Source organism: Carcharodon carcharias, chromosome 19 (assembly GCF_017639515.1).
Source record: "Carcharodon carcharias isolate sCarCar2 chromosome 19, sCarCar2.pri, whole genome shotgun sequence".
Lineage (NCBI taxonomy): Eukaryota > Metazoa > Chordata > Chondrichthyes > Lamniformes > Lamnidae > Carcharodon > Carcharodon carcharias.
In genome coordinates this window covers 59015900-59031118 of record NC_054485.1, presented here as the reverse complement: position 1 = coordinate 59031118, position 15219 = coordinate 59015900, and the positions used below count along the sequence as shown (strand labels likewise).

The 15219-nt window shown below is 66.4% G+C and overlaps 1 protein-coding gene across 1 annotated transcript; it reads left to right on the top strand.

The window, feature by feature from the left end:
- Positions 1 to 8038: 8038 nt before the first annotated feature.
- Positions 8039 to 14431, top strand: LOC121291199 (cell surface glycoprotein 1-like; the record flags this gene model as incomplete). The annotated part of the gene is made up of 12 exons (XM_041212286.1): positions 8039 to 8155; positions 8331 to 8488; positions 9443 to 9788; positions 11369 to 11552; positions 11650 to 11992; positions 12060 to 12239; positions 12313 to 12479; positions 12582 to 12765; positions 13285 to 13559; positions 13770 to 13816; positions 14238 to 14304; positions 14421 to 14431. Coding segments are annotated over 12 exons (2079 nt in total), but the record flags the coding sequence as incomplete, so codon positions are not given.
- Between the last annotated feature and the right edge of the window lie 788 nt (positions 14432 to 15219).

Here is a 15219-nt window from a genome sequence, read left to right as displayed (position 1 = left end):
GCCACAGCCCCAGTCACAGCCTCAGCTCCAGCCCCATCACAGCCCCAGCCCCAGCCCCAGCCCCAGCCCCAGCTCCAGCCCCAGCCCCAGCCCCAGCACCAGTCTCACCCAGTCACGGCACCAGCCCCAGACACAGCCCCAGCCCCAGTCATTGCTCCAGCTGCAGCCCCAGACTCAGACCCAGACCCTCTCACAGCCCCAGCCGCAGCCCCAGCCCCAGACCCAGCCCCAGTCACAGTCACAGCCCCAACCACAACCCAAGCTCCAGCCCCAGACACAGCTCTAGCCCCAGTCACATCCCCAATCACAGCCACAGCCCCAGTCACAGCCTCAGCTCCAGCCACATCACAGCCCCAGCCCCAGCCCCAGCCCCATCACAGCCCCAGCCCCAGCTCCAGCCCCAGCCCCAGCACCAGTCTCACCCAGTCACGGCACCAGCCCCAGACACAGCCCCAGCCCCAGTCATTGCTCCAGCTGCAGCCCCAGACTCAGACCCAGACCCTCTCACAGCCCCAGCCGCAGCCCCAGCCTCAGACCCAGCCCCAGTCACAGTCACAGCCCCAACCACAACCCAAGCTCCAGCCCCAGACACAGCTCCAGCCCCAGTCACATCCCCAATCACAGCCACAGCCCCAGCCCCAGTCACAGCCTCAGCTCCAGCCGCAGTCCCGGCCTCAGCCCCATCCCAAGCCCCAGTTACAGCCCCAGTCACAGCCCTAGCCCCAGTCACATCCCCAGTCATTGCCCCAGTCACAGCCCTAGCCCCAGTCACATCCCCAGTCATTGCCCCAGTCACAGCCATAGCCCCAGTCCAGCCCCGGTTCCAGCCCCTGCTCCAGCCCCAGCCTCAGCCCCAATCTCAGCCCCAGTCAAAGTCACAGCTGCAGTCCCAGTCAGAGCCCTAGTGTTAGCCCCAGCCCCAGTTACAACCCCAGCCCCAGTCACAGCCTCAGTCCCAGCCAAAGTCACAGCTCCAGTCCCAGTCAGAGCCCTAGTGTTAGCCCCAGCCCCAGTTACAGCCCCAGCCCCAGACACAGTCAGCCCCAATCAAAGCCCCAGACCCAGTCACAACCCCAGTCGCAGCCACAGCCCCAGCCCCAGGCCCAGACGCAGACCCAGGCCCAGTCACAGTCACAGCCCCAGCCCCAACTCCAGCACCAGCCCCAGCATCAGCCCCAGCCCCAGGCCAGCTCCAGTCAAAGTCAAAGCTCCAGTCCCAGTCACAGCCTTAGTCACAGCTCCAGCCCCAGTCCCAGACCCAGTCCCAGACCCAGTCAAAGACCCAGATCCAGTCACAGCCCCAGTTATAGCCCCAGCCCCATCCCCAGTCATGGCCCCAGGTCCCAACCCAGCCCCAGTTACAGAGACAGTAACAGTCACAGCACCAGCCCCAACTCCAGCATCAGCCCCAGCCCCAGCCCCAGCCCCAGCCCCAGCCCCAGCCGCAGTCAGCCCCAGCCCCAGCCCCATTCCCAGCCCCAGTCCCAGTCGCAGCCCCAGCTTCTGCCCCAGTCACAGCCTCAGCCACAGTCCCACACCCAGCCCCAGTTCCAGACCCAGTTCCAGACCCAGCCCCAGCTCCAGACCCAGACCCGGCCCCAGTCACAGCCCCAGCACCAATCACAGCCCAAGTGACAGTTAAAGCCCCAGCCCTAGACCCAGTCACAGCCCCAGCCCCAGCCCCAGCCCCTGACCCAGTCACAGCCCCAGCCCCAGCCCCAGCCCCTGACCCAGCCCCAGGCCCAGTCACATCCCCAATCACAGCCCCAGCCCCAGTCACAGCCCCAATCACAGCTCCAGCCCCAGTCACTGCCCCAACTTCAGCCCCAGTCACAGCAGCAGCCTCAGCCCCAGCCCCAGTCACAGCCCCAGCCCCAGCCTCAGTCACAGCCGCAGACCCGGTCCCAGCCCCTATCACATCCCCAGCCCCAGTTACAGCCCCAGTCACAGCCCTCACCCCAGTCACATCCCCAGTCATTGCCCCAGTCCAGCCCTGGCCCCAGTCACAGCCCCAGTCCCAGCCAAAGTCACAGCTCCAGTCCCAGTCAGAGCCCTAGTGTTAGCCCCAGCCCCAGTCACAGCCCAAGCCCCAGACACAGTCAGCCCCAGTCAAAGCCCCAGACCCAGTCACAACCCCAGTCGCAGCCACTGCCCCAGCACCAGGCCCAGATGCAGACACAGCCCCAGCCCCAGGCCCAGACGCAGACACAGCCCCAGGCCCAGTCGCAGCCCCAGCTCCAGCATCAGTCGCAGCCCCAGCCCCAGCCCCAGTCACAGCCCCAGCCCCAGTCACAGCCCCAGCTCCAGCATCAGTCACAGCCCCAGCCCCAGTCACAGCCCCAGCCCCATCACAGCCCCTGCCCCAGTCACAGTCACAGTCCCAGCACCAGCCACATCCATAGCCCCAGACCCAATCACAGCCTCAGCAACAGCCCCAGCCCCAGTCCAGCCCTGGCCCCAGTCACAGTCATAGCCACAGTCACAGTCACAGCCCCAGACACAGCTCCAGCCCCAGTCACAGCCCCAGCCCCAGCCCCAGCCCCAGCTCCAGCCCCAGTCACAGCCGCAGCCCCGGCCCCAGTCATAGCCCCAGTCCCATACTCAACCCCAGTCACAGCCCCAGACCGAGTCTCAGCCCCAGCCTCAGCCCCAGCTCCAGCCCCAGCCCCAGTCTCACCCAGTCACGGCACCAGACCCAGACCCAGACCCACTCCCAGCCCCAGAACCAGCCCCAGTCACATTCCCAGCTCCAGCCCCAGTTACAGCTGCAGCCCCAGGCCCAGACCCTCTCACAGCCCCAGCCCCAGACCCAGCCCCTGTCACAGTCACAGCCCCAACCACAACCCCAGCTCCAGCCCCAGTCACATCCCCAATCACAGCCACAGCCCCAGCCCCAGTCACAGCCTCAGCTCCAGCCCCAGTCACAGCCTCAGCTCCAGCCGCAGTCCCGGCCTCAGCCCCATCCCAAGCCCCAGTTACAGCCCCAGTCACAGCCCTAGCCCCAGTCACATCCCCAGTCATTGCCCCAGTCACAGCCCTAGCCCCAGTCACATCCCCAGTCATTGCCCCAGTCACAGCCGTAGCCCCAGTCCAGCCCCGGTTCCAGCCCCTGCTCCAGCCCCAGCCTCAGCCCCAGCCTCAGCCCCAGTCAAAGTCACAGCTCCAGTCCCAGTCAGAGCCCTAGTGTTAGCCCCAGCCCCAGTTACAACCCCAGCCCCAGTCACAGCCCCAGTCCCAGCCAAAGTCACAGCTCCAGTCCCAGTCAGAGCCCTAGTGTTAGCCCCAGCCCCAGTTACAGCCCCAGCCCCAGACACAGTCAGCCCCAATCAAAGCCCCAGACCCAGTCACAACCCCAGTCGCAGCCACAGCCCCAGCCCCAGGCCCAGACGCAGACCCAGCCCCAGTCACAGTCACAGCCCCAGCCCCAACTCCAGCACCAGCCCCAGCATCAGCCCCAGCCCCAGGCCAGCTCCAGTCAAAGTCAAAGCTCCAGTCCCAGTCACAGCCTTAGTCACAGCTCCAGCCCCAGTCCCAGACCCAGTCAGCCCCAGTCAAAGACCCAGATCCAGTCACAGCCCCAGTTATAGCCCCAGCCCCATCCCCAGTCATGGCCCCAGGTCCCAACCCAGCCCCAGTTACAGAGACAGTAACAGTCACAGCACCAGCCCCAACTCCAGCATCAGCCCCAGCCCCAGCCCCAGCCCCAGCCCCAGCCCCAGCCGCAGTCAGCCCCAGCCCCAGCCCCATTCCTGCCCCAGTCCCAGCCCCATTCCCAGCCCCAGTCCCAGTCGCAGCCCCAGCTTCTGCCCCAGTCACAGCCTCAGCCACAGTCCAACACCCAGCCCCAGTTCCAGACCCAGTTCCAGACCCAGCCCCAGCTCCAGACCCAGACCCGGCCCCAGTCACAGCCCCAGCACCAATCACAGCCCAAGTGACAGTTAAAGCCCCAGCCCCAGACCCAGTCACAGCCCCAGCCCCAGCCCCAGCCCCTGACCCAGTCACAGCCCCAGCCCCAGCCCCAGCCCCTGACCCAGCCCCAGGCCCAGTCACATCCCCAATCACAGCCCCAGCCCCAGTCACAGCCCCAATCACAGCTCCAGCCCCAGTCACTGCCCCAACTTCAGCCCCAGTCACAGCAGCAGCCTCAGCCCCAGCCCCAGTCACAGCCCCAGCCCCAGCCTCAGTCACAGCCGCAGACCCGGTCCCAGCCCCTATCACATCCCCAGCCCCATCACAGCCCCAGCCCCAGCCAAAGTCACAGCTCCAGTCCCAGTCAGAGCCCTAGTGTTAGCCCCAGCCCCAGTCACAGCCCCAGCCCCAACCCCAGACACAGTCCCCATCCCAGCCCCAGACACAGTCACAGCTCCAGTCCCAGTCAGAGCCCTAGTGTTAGCCCCAGCCCCAGTCACAGCCCAAGCCCCAGACACAGTCAGCCCAAGTCAAAGCTCCAGACCCAGTCACAACCCCAGTTACAGCCACAGCCTCAGCACCAGGCCCAGACGCAGACACAGCCCCAGCCCCAGGCCCAGACGCAGACACAGCCCCAGCCCCAGTCACAGCCGCAGCCCCAACTCCAGCACCAGCATCAGCATCAGCCCCAGCCCCAGACCCAGTCCCATTCCCAGCCCCAGGATAGCTCCAGTCACAGCCGAAGCCTCAGCCGCAGCCCCAGTCACAGCCCCAACAACAGCCCCAGTCACAGCCCAAGCCCCAGGCCCAGCTCCAGTCTCAGCCGAAGTCTCAGCCCCAACCCAAGTCACAGCCCCAGTCCCAGCCCCAGTCCCAACCCCAGTCCCAACAGCAGCTGCGACCACAGCCTCAGCCCCAGCCTCAGCCTCAGCCCCAGCCCCAAGCCCAGCTCCAGTCACAGCCCCAGTCACAGCCCCAGTCACAGCCCCAGCACCTATCGTAGCCCCAGTCACAGCCGAAGCCTCAACCCCAGTCACAGCCACAGTCACAGCCCCAGCCTCAGTCACAGCCACAGCCCTAGCCCCAGCCCCAGTCACAGACCCAGCCTCAGTCACTGCCCCAGCCCCAGCTCCAGCCCCAGCCCCAGCCCCAGCCCCAGTCACAGCCCCAGCCTCAGTCACAGCCACAGCCACAGCCCCAGCCCCAGCCCCAGCCCCAGCCCCAGTCACAGACCCAGCCTCAGTCACTGCCCCAGCCCCAGCCCTAGCCCCAGTCACAGCACCAGCACCAACCACAGTTCCAGCACCGGCCGCAACCACAGCCCCAGCTGCAGCCCCATTCACAGACCCAGCCACAGTCACAGACCCAGCCCCAGCTATAGACCCAGATCAATCCCCACTCCCAGCCCCAGGCACTGCCCCAGCCCCAGCCGCAGTCACAGCCACAGCCCCAGCCCCAGCCCCAGCCCCAGCCCCAGCCCCAGCCCCAGTCACATCCCTAGCCCCAGACACAGCCCCAACCCCAGCCCCAGTCACTGCCCCAGCCCCAGCCGCAGTCACAGCCCCAGCCCTAGTCGCTTATTTCGCCCCAGACACAGCCCCAGCCCCAGTCACTGCCCCAGCCCCAGTCACAGCCTCAGTCACAGCCCCAGCCCCAGTCACTGCCCCAGCCCCAGCCCCAGTCACTGCCCAAGCCCCAGTCACTGCCCAAGCCCCAGTCACTGCCCCAGCCCCATTCACAGGCCCAGCCACAGTCCCAGACCCAGCCCCAGCTCCAGCCCCATTCACAGGCCCAGCCACAGTCCCAGACCCAGACCCAGACCCAGCCTAGACCCAGCCCCAAACCCAGCCCCAAACCCAGCCTAACCCTAATCCTAATGCTACAGTCCCAGACACAGCTGCAGCCCCAGTCAAAGCAGCAGCCCCAACCCCAGCCTCAGTCACAGCCCTAGTCACATCCCCAGTCCAGCCGCAGCCCCAGTCACAGCCACAGTCACAATCCCAGTCCAGCCCCAGCCCCAGTCACAATCACAGTCGCAGTCACAGCCCCAATCACAGCCCCATTCACAACCACAGCACCAATCACAGCCCCAGTCACAGCCCAAGCCCCAGTACCAGCCCCAGCCCCAGTCAGAGCTCCAGCCCCAGTCACAGCAGCAGCCCCAACCCCAGTCACAACCCCAGCTCCAGCTCCAGCCCCAGTCTCAGGCCCAGTCAAGGCACCAGTCCCAGACACAGCCCCAGTCACAGCCCCAGCAACAATCACAGCCCCAGCCCCAGCCCCAGCCCTAGCCCCAGCCACAGTCCCAGCCCCAGTCACTGCCCCAGCCCCAGTCTCAGCCACAGCTGCAGCCCCAGGCACAGCCTCAGCCCCAAGTACAGCCCCAGACCCAGCCCCAGTCACATTACCAGCCCCAGACACTGCCCCAGACCCAGCCCCAGTCACATTACCAGCCCCAGACACTGCCCCAGTCCCAGTCACTGCCTCAGTTACAGCCCCAACCCCAGTCACATCCACAGCCCCAGTCACTGCCCCAGCCCCAGCCCCAGTCACAGTCTCAGTCACAGCAACAGCCCCAGACACAGCCCCAGACACAGCCCCAGGCCCAGTCACAGCGCCAGTCACAGCCCCAGCCCGAGCCCCAGCCACAGCCCCAGTCACTGCCCCAGCCCCAGTCACAGTCCCAGTCACAGCCTCAGTCACAGCAACAGCCCCCAGCCCCAGCCCCAGCCCCAGTCACAGCCCCAGCCCCAGTCACAGTCCCAGTCACAGCCTCAGTCACAGCAACAGCCCCCAGCCCCAGCCCCAGCCCCAGGCACAGCCCCAGCCCCAGTCACAGACCCAGCCCCAGTCTCAGCCACAGCTGCAGCCCCAGGCACAGCCTCAGCCCCAAGTACAGCCCCAGACCCAGCCCCAGTCACATTACCAGCCCCAGACACTGCCCCAGACCCAGCCCCAGTCACATTACCAGCCCCAGACACTGCCCCAGCCCCAGTCACTGCCCCAGCCCCAGTCACAGCCTCAGTCACAGCCCCAACCCCAGTCACATCCACAGCCCCAGTCACTGCCCCAGCCCCAGCCCCAGTCACAGTCTCAGTCACAGCAACAGCCCCAGCCCCAGCCCCAGACACAGCCCCAGGCCCAGTCACAGCGCCAGTCACAGCCCCAGCCCGAGCCCCAGTCACAGCCACAGCCCCAGACCCAGTCACAGCCCCAGCCCCAGCCCCAGCCACAGCCCCAGCCACAGCCCCAGTCACTGCCCCAGCCCCAGTCACAGTCCCAGTCACAGCCTCAGTCACAGCAACAGCCCCCAGCCCCAGCCCCAGTCACAGCCCCAGCCCCAGTCACAGTCCCAGTCACAGCCTCAGTCACAGCAACAGCCCCCAGCCCCAGACCCAGCCCCAGGCACAGCCCCAGCCCCAGTCACAGACCCAGCCCCAGTCTCAGCCACAGCTGCAGCCCCAGGCACAGCCTCAGCCCCAAGTACAGCCCCAGACCCAGCCCCAGTCACATTACCAGCCGCAGACACTGCCCCAGCCACAGTCACAGCCTCAGTCACAGCCCCAACCCCAGTCACATCAACAGCCCCAGTCACTGCCCCAGCCCCAGCCCCAGTCACAGCCCCAGCCCCAACCCCAGTCACTGCTCCAGCCCCAGTCCCAACCCCAATCACAGCCCCAGTCACAGCCCCATCCCCAGCCCCAGTCACAGCCCCAGTCATATCCCCAGTCATAGGCCAGTCGAGCCGCAGCCCCAGTCACAGCCGCAGTCACAATCCCAGTCCAGCCCCAGCCCCAGTCACAAGCACCGCCACAGTCACAGTCACAGCCCCAATCACAGCCCCATCACAGCCACAGCACCGATCATAGCCCCAGTCACAGCCAAAGCCCCAGTCCCAGACCCAGCCCCAGTCAGAGCTCCAGCCCCAGTCACAGCAGCAGCCTCAACCCCAGTCACAACCCCAGCTCCAGCTCCAGTCCCAGTCTCAGGCCCAGTCAAGGCACCAGCCCCAGACACAGACCCAGTCACAGCCCCAGTAACAGCCCCAGCAACAATCGCAGCCCCAGTCACAGCAACATCCCACAGCCCCTGCCCCAGGCACAGCCCCAGTCACAGCCGAAGCCCCAGCCCCAGCCCCAGTCACAGCCCCAGCCACAGCCCCTGCCCCAGTCACAGCCATAGCCCCAGACCCAGTCACAGCCCCAGCCCCAATCACAGCCCTAGCCCCAGCCACAGTCCCAGCCCCATCCCCAGTCACTGCCCCAGCCCCAGTCATAGCCCCAGTCACAGCCTCAGTAACAGCAACAGCCCCCAGCCCCAGCCTCAGGCACAGCCTCAGCACCCAGCACAGCCCCAGCCCCAGACACAGCCCCAGTCACAGCCCCAGTAACAGCCCCAGCAACAATCGCAGCCCCAGTCACAGCCGAAGCCCCAGCCCCAGCCCTAGTCACAGCCCCAGTCACAGCCACAGCCCCAGCCCCAGTCACAGCCGAAGCCCCAGCCCCAGCCCCAGTCACAGCCCCAGTCAGTACCCCAGCCCCAGCCCCAGCCCTAGTCACAGCCTCAGCCCCAGCCCCAGGCCCAGCTCCAGTCACAGCCCCAGTCACAGCCATAGCCTCAGCCACAGTCACTGCCCCAGCCCCAGCCCCAGCCCTAGTCACAACCTCATCCCCAGCCCCAGTTACAGCCCCAGTCACAGCCCTAGCCCAAGTCACATCCCCAGTCATTGCCCCAGTCACAGCCCTAGCCCCAGTCACATCCCCAGTCATTGCCCCAGTCACAGCCGTAGCCCCAGTCCAGCCCCGGTTCCAGCCCCTGCTCCAGCCCCAGCCTCAGCCCCAATCTCAGCCCCAGTCAAAGTCACAGCTCCAGTCCCAGTTAGAGCCCTAGTGTTAGCCCCAGCCCCAGTTACAGCCCCAGCCCCAGACACAGTCAGCCCCAATCAAAGCCCCAGACCCAGTCACAACCCCAGTCGCAGCCACAGCCCCAGCCCCAGGCCCAGACGCAGACCCAGCCCCAGTCACAGTCACAGCCCCAGCCCCAACTCCAGCACCAGCCCCAGCATCAGCCCCAGCCCCAGGCCAGCTCCAGTCAAAGTCAAAGCTCCAGTCCCAGTCACAGCCTTAGTCACAGCTCCAGCCTCAGTCCCAGACCCAGTCAGCCCCAGTCAAAGACCCAGATCCAGTCACAGCCCCAGTTATAGCCCCAGCCCCATCCCCAGTCATGGCCCCAGGTCCAGACCCAGCCCCAGTCACAGTCACAGTCACAGCACCAGCCCCAACTCCAGCATCAGCCCCAGCCCCAACCCCAGCCTCAGCCCCAATCTCAGCCCCAGTCAAAGTCACAGCTCCAGTCCCAATCAGAACCCTAGTGTTAGCCCCAGCCCCAGTTACAGCCCCATCCCCAACCCCAGACACAGTCCCCATCCCAGCCCCAGCCCTAGTCAGAGCCGCAGTCATAGCCCCAGTCACAGCCCTGACCCCAGTCACAGTCAGTGCCACATTCACAGTCACATTCACAGCCCCAGTCACAGCAACAGCCCCAGCCCCAGCCCCAGGCACAGCCCTAGTCACAGCCCCAGGCCCAGTCACAGCGCCAGTCACAGCCCCAGCCCGAGCCCCAGTCACAGCCACAGCCCCAGACCCAGTCACAGCCCCAGCCCCAGTCACAGCCCTAGCCCCAGTCACAGCCCTAGCCCCAGCCACAGCCCCAGCCACAGCCCCAGTCACTGCCCCAGCCCCAGTCACTGCCCCAGCCCCAGTCACAGCCTCAGTCACAGCCCCAACCCCAGTCACATCCACAGCCCCAGTCACTGCCCCAGCCCCAGCCCCAGTCACTGCCCCAGCCCCAGTCCCAACCCCAATCACAGCCCCAGTCACAGCCCCATCCACAGCCCCAGTCTCAGCCACAGCAAAAGCCCCAGTCACAGCAGCAGCCCCAACCCCAGCCTCAGTCACAGCCGCAGACACGGACCCAGTCCTAGTCACAGCCCCAGTCACATCCCCAGTCATAGGCCCAGTCCAGCCGCAGCCCCAGTCACAGCCGCAGTCACAATCCCAGTCCAGCCCCAGCCCCAGTCACAAGCACCGCAATCCCAGTCCAGCCCCAGCCCCACCACAGCCACAGCACCAATCACAGCCCCAGTCACAGCCGAAGCCCCAGTCCCAGCCCCAGCCCCAGTCAGAGCTCCAGCCCCAGTCACAGCAGCAGCCCCAACCCCAGTCACAACCCCAGCTCCAGACCCAGTCGCAGGGCCAGTCAAGGCACCAGCCCCAGACACAGCCCCATTCACAGCCCCAGCAACAATCACAGCCCCAGTCACAGTCCCATCGCCTGTCACAGCCCCAATCACAGCCCCATCACAGCCACAGCACCAATCATAGCCCCAGTCACAGCCAAAGCCCCAGTCCCAGCCCCAGCCCCAGTCAGAGCTCCAGCCTCAGTCACAGCAGCGCCAACCCCAGCTCCAGCCCCAGTCTCAGGCCCACTCAAGGCACCAGCCCCAGACACAGCCCCAGTCACAGCCCCAGCTACAATCACAGCCCCAGTCACAGCCCCAGCCCCAGTCACAGCCACAGCCCCAGCACCAGCCCTAGCCCCAGCCACAGTCCCAGCCCCAGTCACTGCCCCAGCCCCAGTCTCAGCCACAGCTGCAGCCCCAGGCACAGCCTCAGCCCCAGCACCAGTCACTGCCCCAGCCCCAGTCACAGCCTCAGTCACAGCAACAGCCCCCAGCCCCCAGCCCCAGCCCCAGGCACAACCCCAGCCCCAGTCTCAGCCACAGCTCCAGCCCCAGGCACAGCCTCAGCCCCAAGTACAGCCCCAGACCCAGCCCCAATCACATCCCCAGCCCCAGACACCGCCCCAGCCCCAGACACCGCCCCAGCCCCAGTCACTGCCCCAGCCCCAGCCCCAGTCACAGCCCCAGTCACTGCCCCAGACCCAGCCCCAGTCACAGCCCCAACCCCAGTCACTGCCCCAGCCCCAGCCCCAGTCACAGCCCCATCCCAACCCCAGTCACAGCCCCAATCACAGCAGCTGCCCCAACCCCAGCCTCAGTCACAGCTGCAGACACGGCCCCAGTCCTATTCACAGCCCCTGTCACATCCCCAGTCATAGGCCCAGTCCAGCCGCAGCCCCAGTCATAGCCGCAGTCACAATCCCAGTCCAGCCCCAGCCCCAGTCACAAGCACAGTCACAGTCACAGTCACAGCCCCAATCACAGCCCCATCACAGCCACAGCACCAATCACAGCCGCAGTCACAGCCAAAGCCCCAGTCCCAGCCCCAGCCCCAGTCAGAGCACCAGCCCCAGTCACAACAGCAGCCCCAACCCCAGTCACAACGCCAGCTCCAGCCCCAGTCTCAGGCCCAGTCAAGGCACCAGCCCCAGACACAGCCCCAGTCACAGCCCCAGCAACAATCGCAGCCCCAGTCACAGCCGAAGCCCCAGCCCCAGCCCCAGTCACAGCCACAGCCCCAGTAACAGCCACAGCCCCAGCCCCAGTCACAGCCACAGCCCCAACCCCAGTCACTGCCCGAGCCCCAGCCCCAGATCCAGTCCCAGCCACAGTCCCAGCCACAGCCCCAGCACCAGTCACAGTCTCAGTCACAGTCTCAGTCACAGCAGCAGCCCCAACCCCAGTCACAACCCCAGCTCCAGCTCCAGCCCCAGTCTCAGGCCCAGTCAAGGCACCAGCCCCTGTCACAGCCCCAGCAACAATCGCAGCCCCAGTCACAGCAACATCCCACAGCCCCTGCCCCAGGCACAGCCCCAGGCACAGCCCCAGTCACAGCCGAAGCCCCAGCCCCAGCCCCAGTCACAGCCACAGCCCCAGCCCCAGTCCCAGCCCCAGCCCCAGTCACAGCCGAAGCCCCAGTCACAGCCAAAGCCCCAGCCGCAGACCCAGTCACAGCCCCTGCCCCACTCACAGCCCTAGCCCCAGCCACAGCCCTAGCCCCAGCCACAGTCCCAGCCCCAGCCCCAGTCACTGCCCCAGCCCCAGTCACTGCCCCAGCCCCAGTCACTGCCCCAGCCCCAGTCACGGCCCCAGTCACAGCCTCAGTAACAGCAACAGCCCCCAGCCCCAGCCCCAGGCACAGCCTCAGCACCCAGCACAGCCCCAGCCCCAGACACAGCCCCAGTCACAGCCCCAGTAACAGCCCCAGCAACAATCGCAGCCCCAGTCACAGCCGAAGCCCCAGCCCCAGCCCCAGTCACAGCCCCAGTCACAGCCACAGCCCCAGCCCCAGTCACAGCCGAAGCCCCAGCCCCAGTCACAGCCCCAGTCACAGCCACAGCCCCAGCCCCCAGCCCCAGCCCCAGCCCTAGTCACAGCCTCAGCCCCAGCCCCAGGCCCAGCTCCAGTCACAGCCCCAGTCACAGCCATAGCCTCAGCCACAGTCACTGCCCCAGCCCCAGCCCCAGCCCTAGTCACAACCTCATCCCCAGCCCCAGTTACAGCCCCAGTCACAGCCCTAGCCCAAGTCACATCCCCAGTCATTGCCCCAGTCACAGCCCTAGCCCCAGTCACATCCCCAGTCATTGCCCCAGTCACAGCCGTAGCCCCAGTCCAGCCCCGGTTCCAGCCCCTGCTCCAGCCCCAGCCTCAGCCCCAATCTCAGCCCCAGTCAAAGTCACAGCTCCAGTCCCAGTTAGAGCCCTAGTGTTAGCCCCAGCCCCAGTTACAGCCCCAGCCCCAGACACAGTCAGCCCCAATCAAAGCCCCAGACCCAGTCACAACCCCAGTCGCAGCCACAGCCCCAGCCCCAGGCCCAGACGCAGACCCAGCCCCAGTCACAGTCACAGCCCCAGCCCCAACTCCAGCACCAGCCCCAGCATCAGCCCCAGCCCCAGGCCAGCTCCAGTCAAAGTCAAAGCTCCAGTCCCAGTCACAGCCTTAGTCACAGCTCCAGCCTCAGTCCCAGACCCAGTCAGCCCCAGTCAAAGACCCAGATCCAGTCACAGCCCCAGTTATAGCCCCAGCCCCATCCCCAGTCATGGCCCCAGGTCCAGACCCAGCCCCAGTCACAGTCACAGTCACAGCACCAGCCCCAACTCCAGCATCAGCCCCAGCCCCAACCCCAGCCTCAGCCCCAATCTCAGCCCCAGTCAAAGTCACAGCTCCAGTCCCAATCAGAACCCTAGTGTTAGCCCCAGCCCCAGTTACAGCCCCATCCCCAACCCCAGACACAGTCCCCATCCCAGCCCCAGCCCTAGTCAGAGCCGCAGTCATAGCCCCAGTCACAGCCCTGACCCCAGTCACAGTCAGTGCCACATTCACAGTCACATTCACAGCCCCAGTCACAGCAACAGCCCCAGCCCCAGCCCCAGGCACAGCCCTAGTCACAGCCCCAGGCCCAGTCACAGCGCCAGTCACAGCCCCAGCCCGAGCCCCAGTCACAGCCACAGCCCCAGACCCAGTCACAGCCCCAGCCCCAGTCACAGCCCTAGCCCCAGTCACAGCCCTAGCCCCAGCCACAGCCCCAGCCACAGCCCCAGTCACTGCCCCAGCCCCAGTCACTGCCCCAGCCCCAGTCACAGCCTCAGTCACAGCCCCAACCCCAGTCACATCCACAGCCCCAGTCACTGCCCCAGCCCCAGCCCCAGTCACTGCCCCAGCCCCAGTCCCAACCCCAATCACAGCCCCAGTCACAGCCCCATCCACAGCCCCAGTCTCAGCCACAGCAAAAGCCCCAGTCACAGCAGCAGCCCCAACCCCAGCCTCAGTCACAGCCGCAGACACGGACCCAGTCCTAGTCACAGCCCCAGTCACATCCCCAGTCATAGGCCCAGTCCAGCCGCAGCCCCAGTCACAGCCGCAGTCACAATCCCAGTCCAGCCCCAGCCCCAGTCACAAGCACCGCAATCCCAGTCCAGCCCCAGCCCCACCACAGCCACAGCACCAATCACAGCCCCAGTCACAGCCGAAGCCCCAGTCCCAGCCCCAGCCCCAGTCAGAGCTCCAGCCCCAGTCACAGCAGCAGCCCCAACCCCAGTCACAACCCCAGCTCCAGACCCAGTCGCAGGGCCAGTCAAGGCACCAGCCCCAGACACAGCCCCATTCACAGCCCCAGCAACAATCACAGCCCCAGTCACAGTCCCATCGCCTGTCACAGCCCCAATCACAGCCCCATCACAGCCACAGCACCAATCATAGCCCCAGTCACAGCCAAAGCCCCAGTCCCAGCCCCAGCCCCAGTCAGAGCTCCAGCCTCAGTCACAGCAGCGCCAACCCCAGCTCCAGCCCCAGTCTCAGGCCCACTCAAGGCACCAGCCCCAGACACAGCCCCAGTCACAGCCCCAGCTACAATCACAGCCCCAGTCACAGCCCCAGCCCCAGTCACAGCCACAGCCCCAGCACCAGCCCTAGCCCCAGCCACAGTCCCAGCCCCAGTCACTGCCCCAGTCCCAGTCTCAGCCACAGCTGCAGCCCCAGGCACAGCCTCAGCCCCAGCACCAGTCACTGCCCCAGCCCCAGTCACAGCCTCAGTCACAGCAACAGCCCCCAGCCCCCAGCCCCAGCCCCAGGCACAACCCCAGCCCCAGTCTCAGCCACAGCTCCAGCCCCAGGCACAGCCTCAGCCCCAAGTACAGCCCCAGACCCAGCCCCAATCACATCCCCAGCCCCAGACACCGCCCCAGCCCCAGACACCGCCCCAGCCCCAGTCACTGCCCCAGCCCCAGCCCCAGTCACAGCCCCAGTCACTGCCCCAGACCCAGCCCCAGTCACAGCCCCAACCCCAGTCACTGCCCCAGCCCCAGCCCCAGTCACAGCCCCATCCCAACCCCAGTCACAGCCCCAATCACAGCAGCTGCCCCAACCCCAGCCTCAGTCACAGCTGCAGACACGGCCCCAGTCCTATTCACAGCCCCTGTCACATCCCCAGTCATAGGCCCAGTCCAGCCGCAGCCCCAGTCATAGCCGCAGTCACAATCCCAGTCCAGCCCCAGCCCCAGTCACAAGCACAGTCACAGTCACAGTCACAGCCCCAATCACAGCCCCATCACAGCCACAGCACCAATCACAGCCGCAGTCACAGCCAAAGCCCCAGTCCCAGCCCCAGCCCCAGTCAGAGCACCAGCCCCAGTCACAACAGCAGCCCCAACCCCAGTCACAACGCCAGCTCCAGCCCCAGTCTCAGGCCCAGTCAAGGCACCAGCCCCAGACACAGCCCCAGTCACAGCCCCAGCAACAATCGCAGCCCCAGTCACAGCCGAAGCCCCAGCCCCAGCCCCAGTCACAGCCACAGCCCCAGTAACAGCCACAGCCCCAGCCCCAGTCACAGCCACAGCCCCAACCCCAGTCAC